This window comes from Nothoprocta perdicaria, unplaced genomic scaffold, assembly GCF_003342845.1.
Source record: "Nothoprocta perdicaria isolate Ctin4 unplaced genomic scaffold, notPer1 scaffold_80, whole genome shotgun sequence".
Lineage (NCBI taxonomy): Eukaryota > Metazoa > Chordata > Aves > Tinamiformes > Tinamidae > Nothoprocta > Nothoprocta perdicaria.
This window is the reverse complement of record NW_020456088.1, coordinates 2,987,133-3,007,754: the sequence shown is the minus strand read 5'-3', so window position 1 is coordinate 3,007,754 and position 20,622 is coordinate 2,987,133. Positions and strand designations below refer to the sequence as shown.

Sequence of the window (20,622 nt, the reverse complement as noted above, 5' to 3'; positions counted from 1 at the left end):
GTAGTAAAAATCCTGTGAGCACACAGAGTGTTTCATTAAGGGAAACTGGGATTTGAGTGTTTTGTTTTTTTTTTTGTTTGTTTTTTTGTTTGTTTGTTTGTTTTTCTATAATGCTAGACATGATAACACAAGGCATTTTGCATTCCTTGGCAGACTAGGCCAGATCTAGACCCAGTGAGATGGAATGTATTCCTTCCACTGTGTTTTCACAGAACTCCAAATCTTGTCCCATTGAAGAACTTAAAAGTTTGTTTAAATAAAGACTAAGAATTTTATCTCCACCAGTAGTCATGAGATTAGGGATTCAGTTTATTGAATCAGAGAACCTCAGAATGGCTGAGATTTGAAGGGACCTCTAGAGATCATTTAGTCCAACCCCATTGCTCAAGCAGGGACACCCAGAGCACGGGGCACAGGGTGGCATCCAGGTAGAAACTACATAGGAACTCCTCTCTTTCCTGGTTCAGTGGTACAGAAGGGAGTTTGTGTGTCAGATCACATGGATATCACTTTGAAAACAAAGGAACAAAGAAAGGACAAGTGAGAAGGACACTGTGTGACAGTTAATAAACATCAGTCACTATCATATACTTTAAAAATACATATAGAGGCTGAATCATGGGAATTTTTTTTTAATAGTAATGGCCTGATGAAAGTATTTCTATATTATTTGTGCTGTCTTGTCTAGGAACATTCAGCTTGAACTTGGACTCAAATGCACTGTGTGCTCTGGAATAATCATCCTTGAGACAAATGCTGTAATTATAGCAGAGCAGAAAGAGGTTGAGGAGGGCCCGTAGAATTGCAACATGATGACAGACGATGATTTCGGGAAAAGAATTACTACTTTCCTAGAACAGAACATCTCTGTGAAGGCTTATGCTAACTTTTTATCTTGAGCAGTCCTAACGAGAGGGTTTTTCTTATCAAAAATAGGAATTTTCTTTCACTCCAGCTTCTCTATGCAGATAATGTACACTAATAAGGAGAAAAAAAAAATGGAGGGTTCAGTGAGAGCATTTCAGATCTGTGATTTTATATTCCAGTTTCTACCTTTGTATTGTGCATATAATGCTAATTCCCATAGTGCTTGAAGCCCTAAATTAATTTGCACTGAAGAAAGATTAAAAATTACTCATTGTAACTATATTCCCTTCTTTGATGCTGAAACTTTTATAAATGCTTAAGTAAATAAAGCAGAAACAATTAAATAATATGATATAAATGTATCTGTCTTTAAACATCAATGTAGCCTATTTAATCTTTTTTTTTTTTTTTTTCTGATATATGATCTTTGACTTTAAGGTTTAAGTTTTGCAGTCAATTTCAGCATTAAAAATGACTGCAGCATTTAGATAGTCCCCTGAACATGCCCTGAATTAAGATACTCCATTTTCAAGATGCATACTGCACCATAAAGAACAAATCTAGTGTCCTGATGTAACTGTCTAGCCAGCACAAACCAGCATGAGCTTACTTGGTCTCTGCAGAGCATCTTCGTTACATTTATCTCTGCAAAGTGTCTCAAAAGCAAATCAGTTGTGATGATTTGAGCCCCGTTATTCACGCTTTCTTTTACTCTGGATGGAAGAGGGCCTCTAGTAATTGCATGAAGCAGGACAATTTAAATATATCCTGGCTAAAAGAACAGTAAAAAAACACAGAAGTAAAAACAAAAACACTGAATGACAGCAGTAAAAAAACCCTAAATCTGATATTTCTGTATCCACTCTAGCCACAGTAGAAATCTCTCAGCTCTTTTTTCCTGTCCTCTACACCGCTAACCATGGAGCCTGCTCGGGGTGAGGATGGAAAGAAGACCCTAAGGAAGTCTCATGATACACAATCACTCCCTGTTTTTAGAGTTCTCCTCTATCGTCTACCTCATTTTCCTTTCCTCTGTCAATGCAGTTAGAAGAGAGATAAAGGAGTAAATGGGAGCACATCTGCTGCAGTGGTACATAGATTTGAGGAAGTCTGAGAAATCTCTTGCATTGGTGGTTTAAAGAGAAAGCTAAATCTCTGTCAGGCATGGCAAAGAGAGTGTTGCTTTGGTGATGAGCTGGTGAGAAGAATATTTTGCTTTTGGGGATGAACCTCACTGTTATTTTTACTGCTCCAGCCCAGGTACTTTTTGCCTCAATGGGAAGTTTAAGTTCTCAGTCTTACTGGGTTGAGAATTGGAAGAACTAGATTCATTCCCTATTTTTCCAAATATGTCCTGTGTCATCTTCTTATCAGTTCCTGTCTCCCTCTGTTCCTTATGCACCCGTCTATCCTCTAGTCAAAATACTCCTTCCATCCTGATATATTTTTTTCTGCTGTCTTAAATCCTAAATAACTTTGCACTAGAAGTTATTTTGAGGGGCAGAAAGCTCAGATGTAGAGGCAAGTAAAGAAATCTGCCAACCATATTTCTGTGCTGCCAGCAGTCCCAGGCAGACCCTGGGAGAACTGAGCCAAGATTTCCCTTCTACTGCTAAGACCCCTTCCATCTTTTTCCAGTTCTGTGGCTTATGATCCAATCTTTCTTCCTTGTCATTTTGAAGAAAAATAAGCCATTAAATTTGCATTCAAAACCTAAGGAAAAAAAAATAGTGAAGCCTGATTTGATTTTCTGTAGCACACTGGACAGCAATGATTCATTGAGAGAGCTCCTGAGGGGCTAAGTCAAGGATGGTTCCTCAGAGTCTAGTGGTAAGTGGCGTTAGAAGTGTGAAAGCCTTGTTATCTTAACAAGGCAAATCACAAGAAACAACAACAAAAACAACAAAATAAAATACTGAGAAGGAAAAGTAAGGATTTTTCTGCATAAACCAGATAGAGGAGCTTTAGAGGAGCATTCATCTCTGATGCGGCATTGGAACAGATTCACATGGCATTCATGTAATGTATCTGCACTGCTGTGAAACTCGCAGGCTGTGTGTTCTCTTCATTAATAATAAAGATTTAATTCATCTCTCAGGTGCTTACAGGCAGTTCCTGCTGACATGGCTTTCACCCTCCCACACAATCACATTCTGATTTCTGATAAAGCAGAAATTTTCCATAGGAGGAAACTTGGTAACAGTAATGACATTCAAGCTAAAGAAAGAAAGGGAATATATATATTTTGAGCAATATTTTTTTTCATTTACTGTTGCTCAGTATGCAGAAGCCCAAATTGCTGTACTCTGGCTATTTTTCCTTGTTAGTGTGCTGTTATATCAGCCTCGGAGCTGAAATGTGATTCCTTTGTAGAACCCCTGCTTTGTTATTAAAGAGTGTGATGCCAGCAGTGACATAATGAGATTCAGTCAGCAGATATTTTATTTGTGCAGTAGGGACTGAAACAAAGGCATTGACTACAGAAACACAGGTGTTTGTTCTAGGAAATATCTAAGTCCCCACTGAGTTTTGAACCCCGTGAAGAAGGGTGCTAAAAAGAAGATAGGCTGAGCACTGAAAGGGACAAGTGCTTCTGCATGAACTGCTGGATAAAGGCAGCTCTGAAAAGCTACGCAGTTGTGTTCTCATGGCATCTTTTGTCACTAGTATGGTGTTAATGAAGGCAAATGAGGGCCTGAGGGATAATTTGCTTTCTTATTTCCCTTTCATTAATATATTTCTATTTCCTCTTGAAAATATCATAGTATTTCTCATGGACCTGAGGAAGTGTGCCCCTTCCTTCTGCTGGTAAGAGCCACATTGCCTAAATCACATCTATTTTTTCTCCCAAAGAATTTTTTTTTTTTCTTGAAAGAAAATTTTCACCCTTTTTTTTTAACCAGCTCCTAGGTTTTAGGAGTGAGAGAACCCATTTATCCTTTCTTGTCTCCTCTGAACTATCTCTTGATCTTCAGTCTTGTGTGCATTTGGTGAGACAGCTGCTGCAGGTCTCTATTAGTAAGGATGAAAGAGCTTGATTAAATGCTTTGTAAGAACCTGTGAGGAATAGAGCATCCGTGCAGGGCATGTTTCATAGAGTAGAGTGAAATGACATTGATCAGAGGCAGCACTCTGGGTGTTGAGAACATGCCGTGTGAGTAGGTGACCTGCACAATTAATATGGAGTTGAATTTAAAAGAGATGTGATACCTGATGTGATTAAAACAGAGCAGGTGCCAGATCTAATACATAGTCATCCTGTATATCCCTTTCTACTATGGAGCAAGGAGAAGAAGTGTCAGTCTCAGGACACAACATCAAATAAACGAATTAATAAATGAATGTGCATGTTAATGCTCCGTTTTCTCTGTTAGCTGCTGGCTTTCCACCTAGTCCTGTTAAGTCTGTTCTATTTGCCAGTTAGCTCAGGAGGGCCTTAAAAATTATTCAGGCACATGACATATTTTAAACTTCTCTCTAAATACTGGTAATGGCGCAGTATGTGTTTAGTGGATAGGAATGGCTGTTGGTTTGGAGACAGAACTCTGTCCATGGTATGATTCTCAACAGCGAGGCAGCCGTGGTAAGGAATGGAGTTCTGTAAATAAGCATATGTTCAGTGAGATACTAAGTGGGTATTTTTGAGAACAAAATATCTGAAATGTCTATACTGCTGGAAACCATCTGAAGTATGCTAAGTGATTAAGATGAAGGACAGTAACACATTTCTTGCTGACTAGCCGTAGGCCAATGTCTTTGCTTCCTGCTGTCCTTACTCATTTCCTTCTCCTCTCATATCTGTATCACTTTTCCTTTAGTTTAGATGCTCCATCTTTGTACAGAGCCTAGCACAGAAACCACAAATGAAAGCAGAACCCTCACGAGCTCCCAAAGTCATACCACTAATTAAGAGTGTCCAGAGAGCTATATTCTTAAGGTATGGGAGGCTTCATAAGCTGCATGTGAAATAATGGTACTGTAACCTAGAAATATTAAGGTTGTCAAGGAGTGTGATTGCTACCTATAAATAGGTCCTTTTGCATAAATGCTACTTACAATCAATGACAATATTAGTGCAAAAGGAAAAGAGTAGAGGCACATTATGAATAGACCCTTGAGTGGATATTAGAGGATTATTTCTAATCAGAACAGTAAGGTCTGAAGCAAATGTACTGGAGAAAAACTTAAATTGAAAGTTTTAGACTAGAGTTTCAGTTTTATGAAGAACTATATATCTCATTGACTTTGTGGTCTGTGAAGGTTTAGGATTTGTTGTTCCATCATGTGTTTGAATTGTGTTCCTATCAGTGTATTTCTATCACTGATGAGATTTTAGCTACATGAATTTGTCTTTGGAGACAGACTCTAACTTGTTTAAATTCAGGTAACACAACTGCTCTGTGCTAATTAACAAGCTAAAACCCATTTGTACTCCATTCTGCCTTTGTTATTGATGATGAATAAATGTATTTGAAGTAATTCTTCCAAATTTACTAAAATCTCAGAGGAATAAAGAAAATAGAGCTTCATCTTTGCAGTTTTTCTTTTCTGTTAGGTGTGTGTCATGTTCAGGAGCCCAACTTACTTCAAAAAAAAGACCCTGCTCTGAGATATCTCTGGACAGGTGAATCAGACAAGATATTTTCAGGCCTCAGTGTTTAGAATTATCCATTAGAAATTTATATATAGGTGTTTAAGGTTTAATCCTTAGATAGGTCTGTATACCATTCTTGCATATGTATTATAGAAGGAGCCAGCTCCTTTTGGGGACCTTCCCATCTGCTCAGTGATCACCATGAAGCTGATAACAGCAAGGGGAGGCATGGAAGAAAGTGCAGTTGGCTCCCACATTGCAGAAGTTTGCAACGGGTTTGGTGTTGTATGAGGAAGAAGAAGAGAGATAGGAGGGCAAGAATGAGGGCAGGCATGGAGGGAAGCCTTCTCATTTGTTCGTAGCTTGCTGCAGAACAGGTTCCTGTAGGCACTTTAGCTGGGGAAGTATAGAAACGTAGGAATGAATATTTGAACAGCTGAAGAAGCACCCAGGTTATAAATAATGTTATATTTTCTTCTCTGAATTCCTTGCCAAATATGCCAAAATGATGAATATTCCACACCATATTTAGATAGAAATGAGGCCAAGGGGAGTGTTAAGAGCAGCATCAGAGCCATTTACTTCTCTTGTGTTGTTTTATATGCATGGTATCTGCAAAGGAAAATAATTTAATAAACAAATGTTAATTTTATTATAAGCAAAAAAAAATCAAGCTTGAATTTCCTAGCTGATCTTTTAAACTGTTTTTTTTCTAGATTTATTTTTTTGCATAAACCCACAAGATCATAATAAATGAGGATATGTCGTGCACTCACATATTCCCCAAATATGTAGCTTTTGAAGTCCTAACTTCTATTTTCGACAATCCTGTAGCGGTGGTCACCCTTCATAGCAAACATTCACCCTTCCATTGTCTGGATTTATAACTACAGCCTCTGTCAACAGGAAGATGTCCTAGCTAAATTTCAGAGGAAGGTAGCTACTTATTGTGTTCCTGCTACTCTAAAAGTAGTTTGTTACTGGAGGATAACTTAGACCTAAGCTGCTAGAAGGGTCCTGTTAGAAAGATACTCCACAAACCCTTTTACATTCTAGCTCAGTATGACTGACAGCAGCCTTCATTAAGGCTTCAGCAGCCTTCATTAAGCAGACTGAACTTGAGCATTCCTAAGGGCATTTGACCAGTGCAGGTCAGCAGCATGAGGATCCTAAGTCTTCCAGGAAAACCTCACCCTCCAGGACAGATGCTAAATGCCAGGATGACTAGATCCTCTCTTGTAGGTAGCTGGATGATGGTCATGGTATTGGGATGCTAGTAATTTCAAAGAGTTGCCCTATGTCCATTTACATCTCCCTGTCATGAGCAGCAGTAAGTACAGTCTCTCTCAAGCAGAAACAATACTTATATTTTCCTTGGACTAGGTCTGATATATTCACAGTGAAAGAAATGTCCCTCTGCATGCCCCAATTGCGTGTTTTGGATGTTTTCCCTAGGAACAGTTAATACATCACTGTCTGCAGAGGGCTATATTTGGCCATCATTCACAGTGCTACACAGCCATACATTGCCAGGTGGCACTGGTGACAATGAATGCAGGCAGTCCATCTTGCTCTGGGATTGTTTTGCCCGTGGTCCTCTCCTAGGTAATGTTTTCTGCAGCCTTTCAAACCTAGAAATATCTGTGGCCAAAGCAAGCAGAATCTGCTGTGTCCTGTGATTAGAAGTTGGCTTGAGTGCAACAGGAATAAAGTGTTGGAGAAGTCTTAGTGAGCACAGATGGCTCTACAATAGACTTACTTGGCACCTAAGTACATCATAAACACAGAAGTAGCTGCTTTTCCTCTTCACCTGAGCATTTTGCTCCCACCCTCCTATTGAAGCCATTTTTCTCTTCTTGCCTTTTTTCCCTTGGAAAAGAATGTGGGAATATTTATGTTCTCCTAGGCAACTGCCACCAAAAAGTTCATTTTCCTGCCAAAATCTCCAACTGCTTTTCCCGTCTGTGAACACTAGGTATACTAGAATACAGGCATTGATCAATCAAGATCATGCAGTGGAAACAATGAAGACCTCGGGGAGGTCTCCATGTGGATGATAGCAAACAGGCCACACAAACTGAGAAACAGTTTGCAGTTAGGTGTTCTTCCCTCTCTGTGCCATGTATGGTTAATCCATGAGCTTTGCTTGTCCTAGAAAAGACTGGAAGGGAAACATATTTTTTTTAAGTATTGTCCAAGACTACCCTTTTTGCTTGTTCTACAGAATGGGAAGGACTCCAGGAAAGCACTTTTGGATTTCTCCTGCCAGCTGTTTTCAGATAGTCAGTGGAACAGCAGTCTTAACTGAACATTATTATTGCTGGAATCCTACATGAGCTAATAGAAGGTTTCCAAATTCCTTTATTAAAGTTATCATTTGCAATTAATTCCATACAGATGATTCTACTAATTCAGCTAGCTTTTGGCCATGCTGGCACATTATGGTGATTGCTAATGTTAATTATTTATGTCATACTCTGAATCAGAAAATAATAGCTCTACATATCCCAGAGGAAAAACAACACTGTATGGACAGAGAGGAAAACAAACATGAATCAACAGGAAGACTATTTTGAGTTTCACCAATGCTATTTTAGAAATCCCTTTATAGATACACATTCCTAAATCAGTGAGGCCACTTGTACAGAAAGAATTGATCATGTTTCATGGTTTCTCATCCATCTTAGCATTTCCCAAATCAAAATAATGTGTTTTTTTTTTTAATCTCTGCTTTCTATTTGCATTCCTAGAATTGGGGTAATTTCATTGAATTAATTAATATAGTGTTCTGCAACAGGCTGAAACTCTTTCTGCCCACCTCTGACACAGGCTGCAGTCACCTGTGAGAAAATTTTGCCTTTTCTTCATTTGCAGCTATTAGGCCTGACATGGAAACAATTCAGGATACCAATATTATGATATCAAGCCAGAAACATTTGGGATTGAAACAGGTCTAATTTCAAAGCTAATAAAGAGGGCATTATACTTAATTTCCCGACATACACCTGTTTTTTCATTTACTAATTAGTAGGGCCAACAAAAGATATGTTTGCTTTCATCTTAATTGCTTCATTGTGTCTAACATTCTGCTGTAGAACTCAGGCTAATGCCACCTACAATGCTGTATGTGTGTGTGTGTGTGTGTGTTTGAGATGAGCAGGAGGCATTTGTTCTCAGATCGTGGACCCTTCTCTCAATTACTGTCCCTCTGGAAGCCTTTCCTACACTGGACAATGGTATGTCCAATAATTATCAGAATGGTAACGTTCATTGGCAATGTCTGTAAGCAAAAGCAGCTTCCTCAGGTGGCCAGGAAGAGTTTGTGCCTGGCAGCCTCCACACACTACATTAACATGTTGTTTCTCCCTTCCCCATATGAATCTGACATAGGTATTTCTATACTTTTCTTGTCTTTGGCTATGAGTTATATTACTGCCACTGCAATTTCTGTGCTAGTAGTAGTTAGGATACAGAAGCAAACAAAACATATGATCTGGACTCTCTACAAACCCAGTAATAATAGTAATAGTAATAATAATAATAGTAATTAGGGTCTGTAACTGGAAATTTTACTAAATGAAGAGGAGAGGAGAGGAGAGGAGAGGAGAGGAGAGGAGAGGAGAGGAGAGGAGAGGAGAGGAGAGGAGAGGAGAGGAGAGGAGAGGAGAGGAGAGGAGAGGAGAAAAAAAAACAAAAAAGAAAAAGAATATAGGAAATGTTAAAACCATTCTATGCCTTGGCCACCTAAATACTGGAATCACAGAGAATCTGCAGCACTTTCAAAGGTGCATTTCTCAGCCTGACTGTAGTGGTGTTTCTATTAAGATGCTAACTGAACTTACCATCAGAAGACTAACGGTGCAGACATCAAAAAATCAAAAAGCACTTGCAACACCTCGCCTGTTTGTGCTGCTTTGCCAAAGTAGCAGTGTGGAGGGGAATGTTTCTGTGGAGCGTGGGAAAGTAAATGGTTTGCCTTGCAGTCTCTTTTTTCAGCTTGCTTCATTAGCCTCAAAGACTTGAAACCTAAACAGTAAATTTAAGAGAGAAACTCTTAAAATCTACTTATCAACTGTGCCGCATATGAGGTATCTCAGAAGGGGAATGAGGCCATGGTGCTGATTTACTGATTCCCTGAACATTCTTAATATACCATAAGCCTACATATTTCAGGCTTTTCTTAAAAGTAGTGGGACATAGAGGCAACTGCCCATATTTCAAGTCCAAACCTTCATTTGATAATGTTGCAAGCTCCATCTCCATGAATTACAGTTGCCGTCCACATGTAGGATTGTACTTAATTTAACATTAGGTTAACATGTCTGCTCTCAGCTGGAGACTTTTCCAAACACAGGGAGGATTCTTGATTGTCATAGTTATCTGCATTCTTGGGAATTCCCAGCAAAAGCAGACCTTGCTTGTGGTCCTGGTCATTACTAATACGTGGCCTCTGTCTCAAGCCACTTGTAATCCAAACAAAAACCAATGGCTAGATGCCAACAGATGGGCAAAGAGAAGGAAATTGTGAACTGAGAAGTAGTAAGAAGGGTAGAGAGAGGCCAGTAGATACTGAAGTTACCTTTTTATTCCAAGACACAACAAAGAATGGGATTTTGAGGACTAGGATCCTAAAGCATGGAAAAGCTTTTCTTAGGAACTGAACCAGACAAAAACATCTATAATATTGGTTTGGTTCTCTTTGCATCTCTGGACAGTCCTGCTCTATGTCTTGTGAGTGATGGTCATCTTTTTCTCCTGTTGGATTTAATGATATTCTAGAGTATGTAATGACTGAACTACATCCGAAAGATGTAGCATGAATTTTTTTTCAGTGCTTTATTTATCTTTTTCTAGAATGCCTTTAGATGGAAAGTTCTCTGGATCTGATTTGCTGTTAGAGTTTTCAAAAGGAATTAATTTTGTGACAGCAGCTCTTCAATTTGACTTGAATTTCCTCATTTTCTAGTCCCCCCTCCCAAAAAGACAGTATTTCAAACTCCTTCCTTAACCTGCTTCTCCTTAATCAAAAAAGACTGAATAAAATATCTAGATGAACAAGCAGCTACAGGACATTTCTGTTCAGAATGATCAACAGACAACAGATTTTAACAGCATGTTTTAAAGTCTGTCCAGAACCAAATGAGTTTCTGGGGTATTTCAGTTCATTTCAGCATGAATGTCAGTTGGTGCTGGCTGCCTAGTTTCTCGGAAAATCTTACCATGAACTTTTCCATTTTATTATAACTGAAGTTCTCAGTGAGCCATGTCGCTGACGGGTTTCCTGATAACACAACTTACACTCTTTAATGCCCTTTTGTTTTGTAGCCTATATAAACTGTACGGATCTGAGCAGCAACTGTTTGCAGAAGTTGTGAGTCTTTGAGGCTCTGAAAACAAAATAGAGATTTCATACCTGTAGTATGAGTTGTTAAAGTCAGAAGCTATTTTGACATTGACTTAGTAGGATTATATCCCTAAGCACCTTTCTGTAAGCTTCAGTATCTCATACGTGGGAGGTTTTCCATTTGTTTCTTGTTGAATTGCAATGAAATCTTGGAGAGATTTGTGAGGCTGAAGGAGATAACAGATTTTTTCTTGAGCTAAGACTGACTAATCAGATCCCGGGAAAAGGGCAATGAGAGTTTTATGGTAACAAACCAGTGTTTGTCATCAAGAAGTTGGTCTGTTTGTCATACAAAAGACCTGACACAATAGCAAAGATAGTCACTGGATTGTGCCTTCTCTTTTTGAGGAATCTTTGCAGTCTCCGGGATCAACGATAGCCAACAATGTCAGCTAAGCCATTTTGAAAATAACACATTCTGTGTGGATATTTGTCACCAAACCTCCTTCAGTGGGCAGTTCAACAGAATCCCCTGCAGTTTTTTTTTTTGTTTTGGTTCAACTAGGTTTGTAATAGATTTGGTAGGATTGGCAGGGGGCAACCACATAACCATGGACAAAATAACCATTTGAATTTTAGAGAGTTTTCAGTAGCTCCTGTTTCACTGTCTTGAATTAATTTCATCATAGGGAACTCCTTAAAGTAGTAAGAGAAATTGCTTTACATAGCCTGGTAAAGCTGCATGGTTTCTGGAAGAAAAATATTTCACCATGAGAAGAAGCATATATTTTGATATCTTTCTGCAGCTGTTTTATGTTTAGAATATCTGGTTGGAATGTGACTGCATTGCAGAGGCTGAGTTGTGGTATTGTCACTGGCTGTGTTACTAACTGTATCCTCAGAATCGGGAAATGGGACTCAAACCTGCTATTTTTACCATTAAAGAAAAAGCAGTACACAGCTACATAAACTGTTATTTCTGTCCGAGTGGACAGAAGAATCTCCTTTTCCACCATATATGAGGAGTAGTTTGGAGATAAACCATGGGGATTTTTCTGTGAATGGATTAGCTTGTTTATTTTATATTCTCATTAGTGTGTGCATGTGTATTCATTATATATGACGACTTAAGCGCATTTCTCTTTTAGGAGTATCAGATGCCTGCGGAATATTATCCACTGGAACCTCATCACCACATTCATCCTGAGGAATGTGATGTGGTTTCTTCTTCAAATGATTGATCACAACATACATGAAAGCAATGAAGTAAGTGCTTGGGGATGGCATGGCGTGTGTTTGTCATGCAGTTTGTGGGTGAGCGGCAATGCTGAATTTGTTCAACTTTTAAAATAATTGGAAGGGGCACTTAACCACATTCTCAGGGAAACTGTGATGTAACTTCACAAAGATGAAAAAATCTTCTAAATTTTAATTTCTTTGGTGATTACAATATATCAACATTCTGTGGTACAGCATCAGAGCTCATTTAGAGCTCAGAGAGTGGTAATCAGTGGCACTGATTCCAGTTGGAGGCCTGTAGTTAGTGGTGTCCCCCAGGGGTCTGTCCTCGGTTCAATCTTGTTCAATTTATTCATCAACAACCTGGATGAAGGGACAGAGTGCCCCTTCAGCAAGTTTGCTGATGATGCCAAACTGGGAGGAGTAGCTGATACCCCACAGGGCTGCACAGCCATCCAGAGGGACCTGGACAGACTGAACAACTGGGCGGTGAGAAACCTCATGAAGTTCAACAAGGGCAAGTACAAGGTCCTGCACTTGGGGAGGGATAACCTCGGACACCAGTACAGGCTGGGGACTGACCTTCTGGAGAGCAGCCCTGCAGAGAGGGACCTGGGCGTCGTGGTGGATGACAAGCTGACCATGAGGCAGCAGTGTGCCCTCTTGACCAAGAAGACCAATGGGATCCAATGGGATTAAGAAGAGTATCTCCATCAGGTCGAGAGAGGTGACCGTCCCCCTCTACTCAGCCCTAGTGAGGCCACATCTGGGGTATTGTGTCCAGTTCTGGGCTCCCCAATACAAGAGGGACATTGAACTACTGGAGAGGGATCCAGCTCAGGGCTACGAGGATGATCAGGGGCTTGGAACATCTGCCCCATGAGGAAAGGCTGAGAGAGCTGGGCCTCCTGTACTGGTACCGAGGTCCCCAGCCTGTACTGGTATCCGAGGTTATTCCTCCCCAAGTGCAGGACCTTGCACTTGCCCTTGTTGAACTTCATGAGGTTTCTCACCGCCCAGTCCTCCAGTGTGTCCAGGTCCCTCTGGATGGCAGCACAGCCCTCAGGGCTATCAGCTACTCCTCCCAGTTTGGTATCGTCGGCAAACTTGCTGAGGGAGCACTCCATCCCTTCATCCAGGTCGTTAATGAATAAGTTGAACAGCACCGGACCAAGGACCGACCCCTGGGGGACACCGCTAACTACAGGTCTCCAACTGGACTCTGCGCCATTGACAACCACTCTCTGCACCCTGCCACTGAGCCAATTCCTAATCCACCTCCCCGTCCACTCATATATCCCACACCTTCGGAGCTTGCCCAGGAGGATGCTGTGAGGGACGGTGTCAAAAGCCTTGCTCAACTCCTATCATAATTCTTCTCTCCTGTCTTCAGTAACTGTAGATACATTCCAAATTTATACTACGAGACATAGGACAGTGCAAGACACTAAACTGAGTCATTCTTGAATGTATTTATTAGGGTTTCTTGCTGTGATGCATGTGTGATAAGCAATCAGTTCAGAGGTGCTATCACCTTCATGAACGGAGTATAAAAATAATTGATTTGGCTGTCCCGGCTCTGAGTCAGCTATTTTGTCTAATGACAGCAGGCATCTTGCCCTCTGGAATCAGTGCAATTCTAAAGAAAATGAGATATAGCCCTGAAACACCGCTGAAATAATTTCAGTCCATTTTTTTGTTCCTTGATCTTTTTTTAATTCCACTTTTCTGCTAATCACTTCTTGTAGTGCTAGCCTTTAGGATGAAGTGAGTTGAGTCATATCCATCAGCAGCTCCCTGTCAGGAAAGGGCTGGTTTGTTCCACTAGGGCCCTAAACCCCTTAGTCTGGCTCCTGCATCTTCCTTCAGTCTAGCTCTGGTCCTTTGCTTAACACCTCAGAGAGGACTGAGCATTTGGAAAATGAACTTGCTGAACTGGTGGAAAACTACTCAGGCCAAGAAAAGCATTCAAGGAAGAACATTCAGATGGAACAGTGAGGCAAGTCAGTTTTCTAGTGGGGTGTTTAAGTTAGAACCAGTTCAAAAGACCGGAGGACTGAAGAGAGCAAACAGCTCTCTGTCTTCTGCATGACATCTTTGAATGACATGTTTTTGGGTCACCTATGCATAATTCTGTATTATTATTCAAGCAAGTGATCATTTAAGAAAGAAGAGATATTACTCTTGCTAATTCATTGCTTGCTGGTCTGTGTTTTTGGCATTTTCAGGCCATAGAAGATGGTATGTGAGCTTTATTGTTGACATTTGTATGCTGTTGATTTTACTATGATGGCAATACTGTAAATCTTGATATAGAATTTTTTACTTATTTAAGCAAAATAAGCTGCAGTCAGGAACTCAAATGCCTTTTAAAATGTGACTACAGAGCACCAAGGAAAATATAAATATTCAAATATAAGGACAGATCTTCTCATGCTTCCTTTTCCCTATATTTATCTGCTCCCCATAGTCTTCTGGGGAAGATGTTGATGGTTTGTTGGTGGTCTTACTGTGGAGTAAATCAGAATGAAAATGACACCACTGAAATCAATGAGTGAAGCATCATCTACGCTTGCTGATGATGTGATCTCTTTTGTGCTGATCAGTGGAGATTAAACAATGAAGATACAAAAGCATTAAGGGCTCAACATTTCACATGAAGTTATAGTGCTTATGTTAGTAAAACAAGAAGGGATAATTGCTGAAGATAGCTAGAGCCTAATGATATGTGTGGGGATCCGGTATTCTTAGTCAAATAAATTAAATGTTAGAAATTAATGAGTTCTGCTAATTTGGTTTATTATTCAATAATAATAAACTCATAATTCCACAAGGAATTGTGTGGAGTTGCTCAAAAATTAATTTTCTTCTTGTTTCCTATGGAAATGGGGCAAAGGGAGATCTCAACACCTTTATGTGTATTTGTCTCTATGTGTTCTATTACCTTTAATTTTACTCTAATTTTACTATGGTCTGACAACACAGCAAAAGGCTCACAGATAAAGTTTTTTCAGGCTTACGAACACAGGCATCTGTGAAGCAGAGAAAAAACATGTAAGTGATGCACATGAGGGAAAGAGTGGAGCATGAGTCCAGACATCAGCGAATGTGTATGAGACTGATACCTCCTAAGTAGTATAATTGCAGCAAAACCCTCATACTCTCTTAGAGAACAAAATCAAGTACGTGACTCAGCTCCCTAGGAAACCTGGTTTTACTCGCTTTGGGGCCAATCAGAAATGGAGCCAAAATATCTTGTGTTAATCAAAAAGGGTGGGTTTGATTTTTTTTTCCTTTATCAGGCCAGAAGGAGGAACAAAGACAATTTTACTCACACTGAAGGAAGCTTTGTTTCAAAACGAAGTGTTTAATCTTATTTTGAGTTGTTTTGTTTTGTTTTGAATTCTATTTTAAAGATCGAATAGAATTAAAATTTCAAATCTTGATAAAAGAATGTGGAAATGAAATATTTTGATGCAAAGTCTTGACACATTCAAAAGTGTTTTTTTGTTTATTACTGGTCAGTAAACAGAAATGATTACAGCTTGTCAATGGGCAATCATTTGCAAGTGTGTTTTTCATCCAGTAAATTCTTAGTCCACAAAATGAGACGTTGGGTTTGATCGTTTACCTGCTACTGTGGTCATTTCCTAGATATGATCAATACCTCATGAATTTGGAGTCCTAGACAAAAAAACTGAAGATTTCAGTTTGAACAATTTAGTAATGCCAGTTAACATGATGGTGAATGATAAGATCAAAAATGTTTTCAGCTAACATAGGTACATAGTGTCACACTTCAGTCAGTATGCCAAATGCCTGCATATACTAAATATCTGCTTGATCAGAAAGGATTTTTTTAAGGCTTTTATATAAAGCATTGTGGAGATTACCATCAATATTTACTGTGATTATCATCTCCCTCTCTACAGTTAGTCATCTGTTCCACATCTGTGTTGTTATTGCATGGCTATTAGAAAAGCTGCCCTAAGGATGCTTTGAGCTTGCCCCAAAAATCCTGCTCACAATATGACAGAAATCATAGGTAAGAGGTACAGTGATGCAATTTACAAACTGAAGCACCAATGGTGGAAATAAAGGAGATAAAGCAGTTGGTAAAAGAGCTCTGAAGTTTTTATATATATATATATATATACACACACACACATATATACATATATATAATATATATGCATATATATAAAATACCAGTGATGTTTCTTCCATTCAGTGGAAAGGAGACATCCTGTAATGTAAACTTCTCTTGTATTTTATTCCAGTTGCTCAGCAGGTGGGTAACACTGTCTAAGACATAGACTCTTATGTCATCTTTGGATCTGTTTCTAGACTAGGGGCTACACTTTGAAAAATCATCTCAAATCATATGACCTTCCTCTTGCCTTCTTTCCACACACTGCTTTTCAATTTGCTGCTGGTGTGGACATGCCTTATGGCATGTTAACTTTCCAGACATGTTCAGGTACAGGTGATCCTGCATGTGGTGGTCAAAGTCAGTCCTCAGTAGAAAGTCATAGACATAGCTACATATGTCTAGACAGCACTTAAGATATTCTGATTCCAAACCACAGGTATAATTCTGCATTCCTTGAAAAACTTACCATTTATTTTTAAAACCTAGAAATGAAATTTTTGAAATGTTCTCACCAGGATTTTAAAACATTTCTTTCTTTTATTTTTCTAGCCCTGGTGTCGTTGTATTACCACTGTCTACAATTATTTTGTGGTGACCAATTTCTTCTGGATGTTTGTGGAAGGCTGCTACTTGCACACTGCTATAGTAATGACTTACTCCACAGATAAGCTGCGGAAATGGGTCTTTCTCTTCATAGGATGGTGTAAGTTCCATGCACATTCAAATTGGTGTTACATGTTGCCTTTCATTAAAGTGATAAAAACAAGAGCAGGAAAAATAAACTTGAAAAATCGCAGTGTGATGAAATCTGATATTCAAATCCAACTTCATGTCACAGGCACATGAAGTCAGATTCAGTTCTTCACTGTGTTGATGACATAAATTAATAATAAGTGATTTCTGGTTTTATGTTCTTCATTTAGAGCCTGGGTTACTTGGTATTAAGGAAAGAAAAATATAATCCCCAGACTTAGCACTTGAGGAGTTCTGCAGTTCTTGCCCTGTCCCTTTCACTTTGATAGGCAAAATACTGATCACAGCCCCTTAGACACTGCTGCCAACACAACATGAATCAGAAAAAAAAAACACTGTACATTCCCTATGAACCACTCAGTCTCAAGAGACAGATGAGACGCTTCTAAGTGATGAGCTGACTAGAAGAGAGCCTGACAGTCCAGTCTTACCACTGCTTATCATAGTCTGAACTGTGATAAGTCTGAACTGAAGAGCTTGTTCCTAGAAAACAGCCATTAACAAGTCTCACATATCCTCTTTGTTACATCCCTATGTCTGCCCAAAGACAGAAAACACACTGGAACAGATGTTCTAGAGAAGTGGTAGAATCTCTAACCTTGAAGATCTTCAAAATTCAGAACAGCAAAGCCATATCTGAGTTGGTATTTTTTTTTTGTGATAATCCTACTTTGAGCAAAAGTTTGGACTTGATGCTCTGAAAGGTCCTTTCTCACAACATTGCCAATATCTGAATTTAGCCATGAGCAGGTTGGCAAAACAGCCACCCTGGAGAAAGCTTGTTCTCTTGAATAGAAAATGTGGGGTCAAGCAGAACTTGTGAATTTGTCAGTTCTTTTTTTTTTTTTTTCTGTTGAAAAAAGAAAGATGAAAAAAGATCACAAAATAATCTTTTTTAAAGGTAGAATGATATTTTTTTCAGAAACACTGCTTCATGTCAGTATTGAACAGAAGCAATTGAATTTCACTCTGAAAGGCAGAAAATGCTTTAAAAACAGAGTATGTCATTCAATCCAATATGGAATAGGGGGAAAGTGGAGTTATTATAGTAGAAAAATGTTTATATGGGCAATGTATTATGTGTGCAGATGTATTTTCAAAATTTTTCAATTTCATCACCAAAGTCGAAAATTAACTGTTCACATTGCTCTCTCAAATTCCTTACTCAACTGGTGCCCTGACATTTCTCTCTCACTCAGTGGCCTCTGGGTCTCTGCTTACAAATGCAGGAGTTCTATATGCAGAATATGGTTAGCCTTAGAGTAGTAATGATCTCAGAGGTACATGAATCTGGGAGCTGCAGTGAGGGTTGGAGCTGGAGATGCTTATTTTGCTGTTTATTTTTTGCCTGAAAGATTAAGGGGAAATGCAATCAGGAAACTCTCCTTTTCAAACTCTGGCATAAATCCAGACTTCACCTGGGGATGTATGCGTGAAAAAAGTTGTTGTTTCCTGCAACAGATTTGTGTTGGAAGATCAGCTTTCTTGACTTTTGCTCACCTCTGATTTCCTGCTCCAGCAAGAAGCTCTTCCCCTGGAAACCAGATGGACTCTGAAGGCCTAGCAGAGCAAGGTCAAGGCTCTGGACATGAGATTGAAATAACAATTTAGATTGATATAATAATAGAAATGAAAAGCAGAGGAGGTGTCAGTTCAGTCTCATTAAGTGTACATATACACCTCATCTACTGCAGTGATACTGCATATCTTAGTAAGCAGAATAACATATAAAAGAAAAAAAAAGATAGGAAGCTATATGGTGTAGAGATGGCATAGGAGAAAGGAATGCAGATATAGCAACAGATAAAGAGATTCTTTCCCATCACCCTGTTTCACAGGGAATATTCAAGTACAGAAGTTGCCAATAAAATGTTGAAAATGAGTTCCATCCAAAGAGCCTAAAACATTTACAAGCTTCTTACAGACTAGGAAATAAAAACATCTACAAACACAGTCTTTAAGATTTTGCTATAATAACTACAGGAAAATGAGATGGAATGGAAATTTGCTGTAAGTCATCAAAATAGTTCTAATTTCTTATATGGAAATAGATGCACATATGTGTGTGTTTGCTAAGAAATGTATTCACTTTTCTTACTGGTACTAAAGGTTTTCTTCTTGTTGGGGTGATTTTTTTATACATAGATTTTAGTAATTGCAACATCTCAGATATATCAGCTAAAATATGACCAGCTGTATTTAAAATCTTTCAGTCCACTAACCAAGACTCTCCTATCTTTATATAAATCTTTTTCTACATCTGTTTCTTCTATATATAGCTCAGCTGTGATTAACACCTAATGTTTTGCTGTTGTTGCAGGTATTCCTTGCCCAATCATCATTGCCTGGGCCATTGGAAAACTATATTATGAAAATGAACAGTAAGTGATATTAATATTTGTGTTTATATAGCTCTCCAAACAAATTAACAATTGCATCCAGATTGAACAGATGATTCAGAAATGAAGTTGATGATAGAAGAGAGGTCAAATCTTTCCATCCAAACTGAGACCATCCAAAGTTCAGAGCCCTGATTGAATAAATTCTTGGAAATATAAAGCCTCTCCCAGATCTCCTCGTCCAAACCCTGATGTTCGAATTTCATAGATTTATACATGATTTACACTCAGGGTAGTCTCCTTCTTTGGGAGTTTCACATGGGTACTGCGTTGGTAAAAATTGCCATTATGTTTAAAGGATTTATCCTCCTGGATGTGCAGGATTCAGTTTTCAATCTGCCAAGAACAGTTTTATGCCTGGAATTTGTTTCATTTCTGCTTCTGGCTTTTCCAGATGGAAGAAAAAAGCTCACAAAATTGAATAGCACAGTAGACAGGGAAACATCTGTACTTTTTTTTTTTTCTCTCTCTCTCTTTTTTTCCTCCCAAACATCAATACTGGTCAGATTTGGCTCACACTGTGCTTTTTGCTAGTTTCTGAGTCGATGTCTGTTATCTGATGCCATACAGCTTCCTTCTCTAACTTTAAAAAACCTTTTCTCTACAAGTCCTCATCATGTGACTACACTGTCTTTCTGTCTGGATCCAGTCTGATTAAACTTTAGTGTCACCATCTGTAGGTATCACCATCTGTACTAACCAGTGGTCTCTTTTATGATCAGTCAAAACAACTGCATTTCATCTCATGCTGAAGGAGACGTAGCAAGGAGGTTAGATGAGGTAGATTTCCAAGCACTATTCCTCTCTCCTACAAGAGTGATGAATAGGATGCCTAGCTCAGCTATAGGCATCTACACGGTAAGCATCTACATTAAGGAGAGAAGAATTCTTCTCTGTCCTATTCAATCTATCTTCTATACTGTACTGTAAAAAATTCAGAACCTGCTCCTCAGGAATTCATATCAAGTAATCCTGGGAGATAACGCTAGGTCACCAGATTTCCTTGATTGCTGTGCTCACAGAACTGCTCCTTCCTTTGTGCGGAAGAGATTGCAGCATTCTGGGTCTACTTCATGGCCAGGTTCTTCACAGTTTTTACCTTGTACAATTAATGTGGCCAGTAGTAGTGTAGGGTGCCTTAAGAAGAGTGTTGCCAGCAGGTCGAGGGAGGTGATTCATTACTCAGCCCTGGTAAGGCCTCATGTGGAGTACTGTGTCCAGTTCCGAGCTGCCCAGTACAGCAGAGACATAGAGGCACTGAAGAGACTTCACC

At 39.1% G+C, this 20,622-nt stretch overlaps 1 protein-coding gene across 2 annotated transcripts in view; it reads left to right on the top strand.

The window, feature by feature from the left end:
* Positions 1–20,622, top strand: part of CRHR2 (corticotropin releasing hormone receptor 2) — a 94,152-nt gene that overhangs the window by 38,904 nt on the left and 34,626 nt on the right. For both annotated transcript variants that reach the window (XM_026051925.1, XM_026051926.1), the window contains 3 exons: positions 11,954–12,071; positions 16,747–16,900; positions 19,271–19,331. In XM_026051925.1, coding sequence (XP_025907710.1) covers positions 11,954–12,071; positions 16,747–16,900; positions 19,271–19,331 — 333 coding nt within the window. The remainder of the gene's footprint in view (positions 1–11,953; positions 12,072–16,746; positions 16,901–19,270; positions 19,332–20,622) is intronic.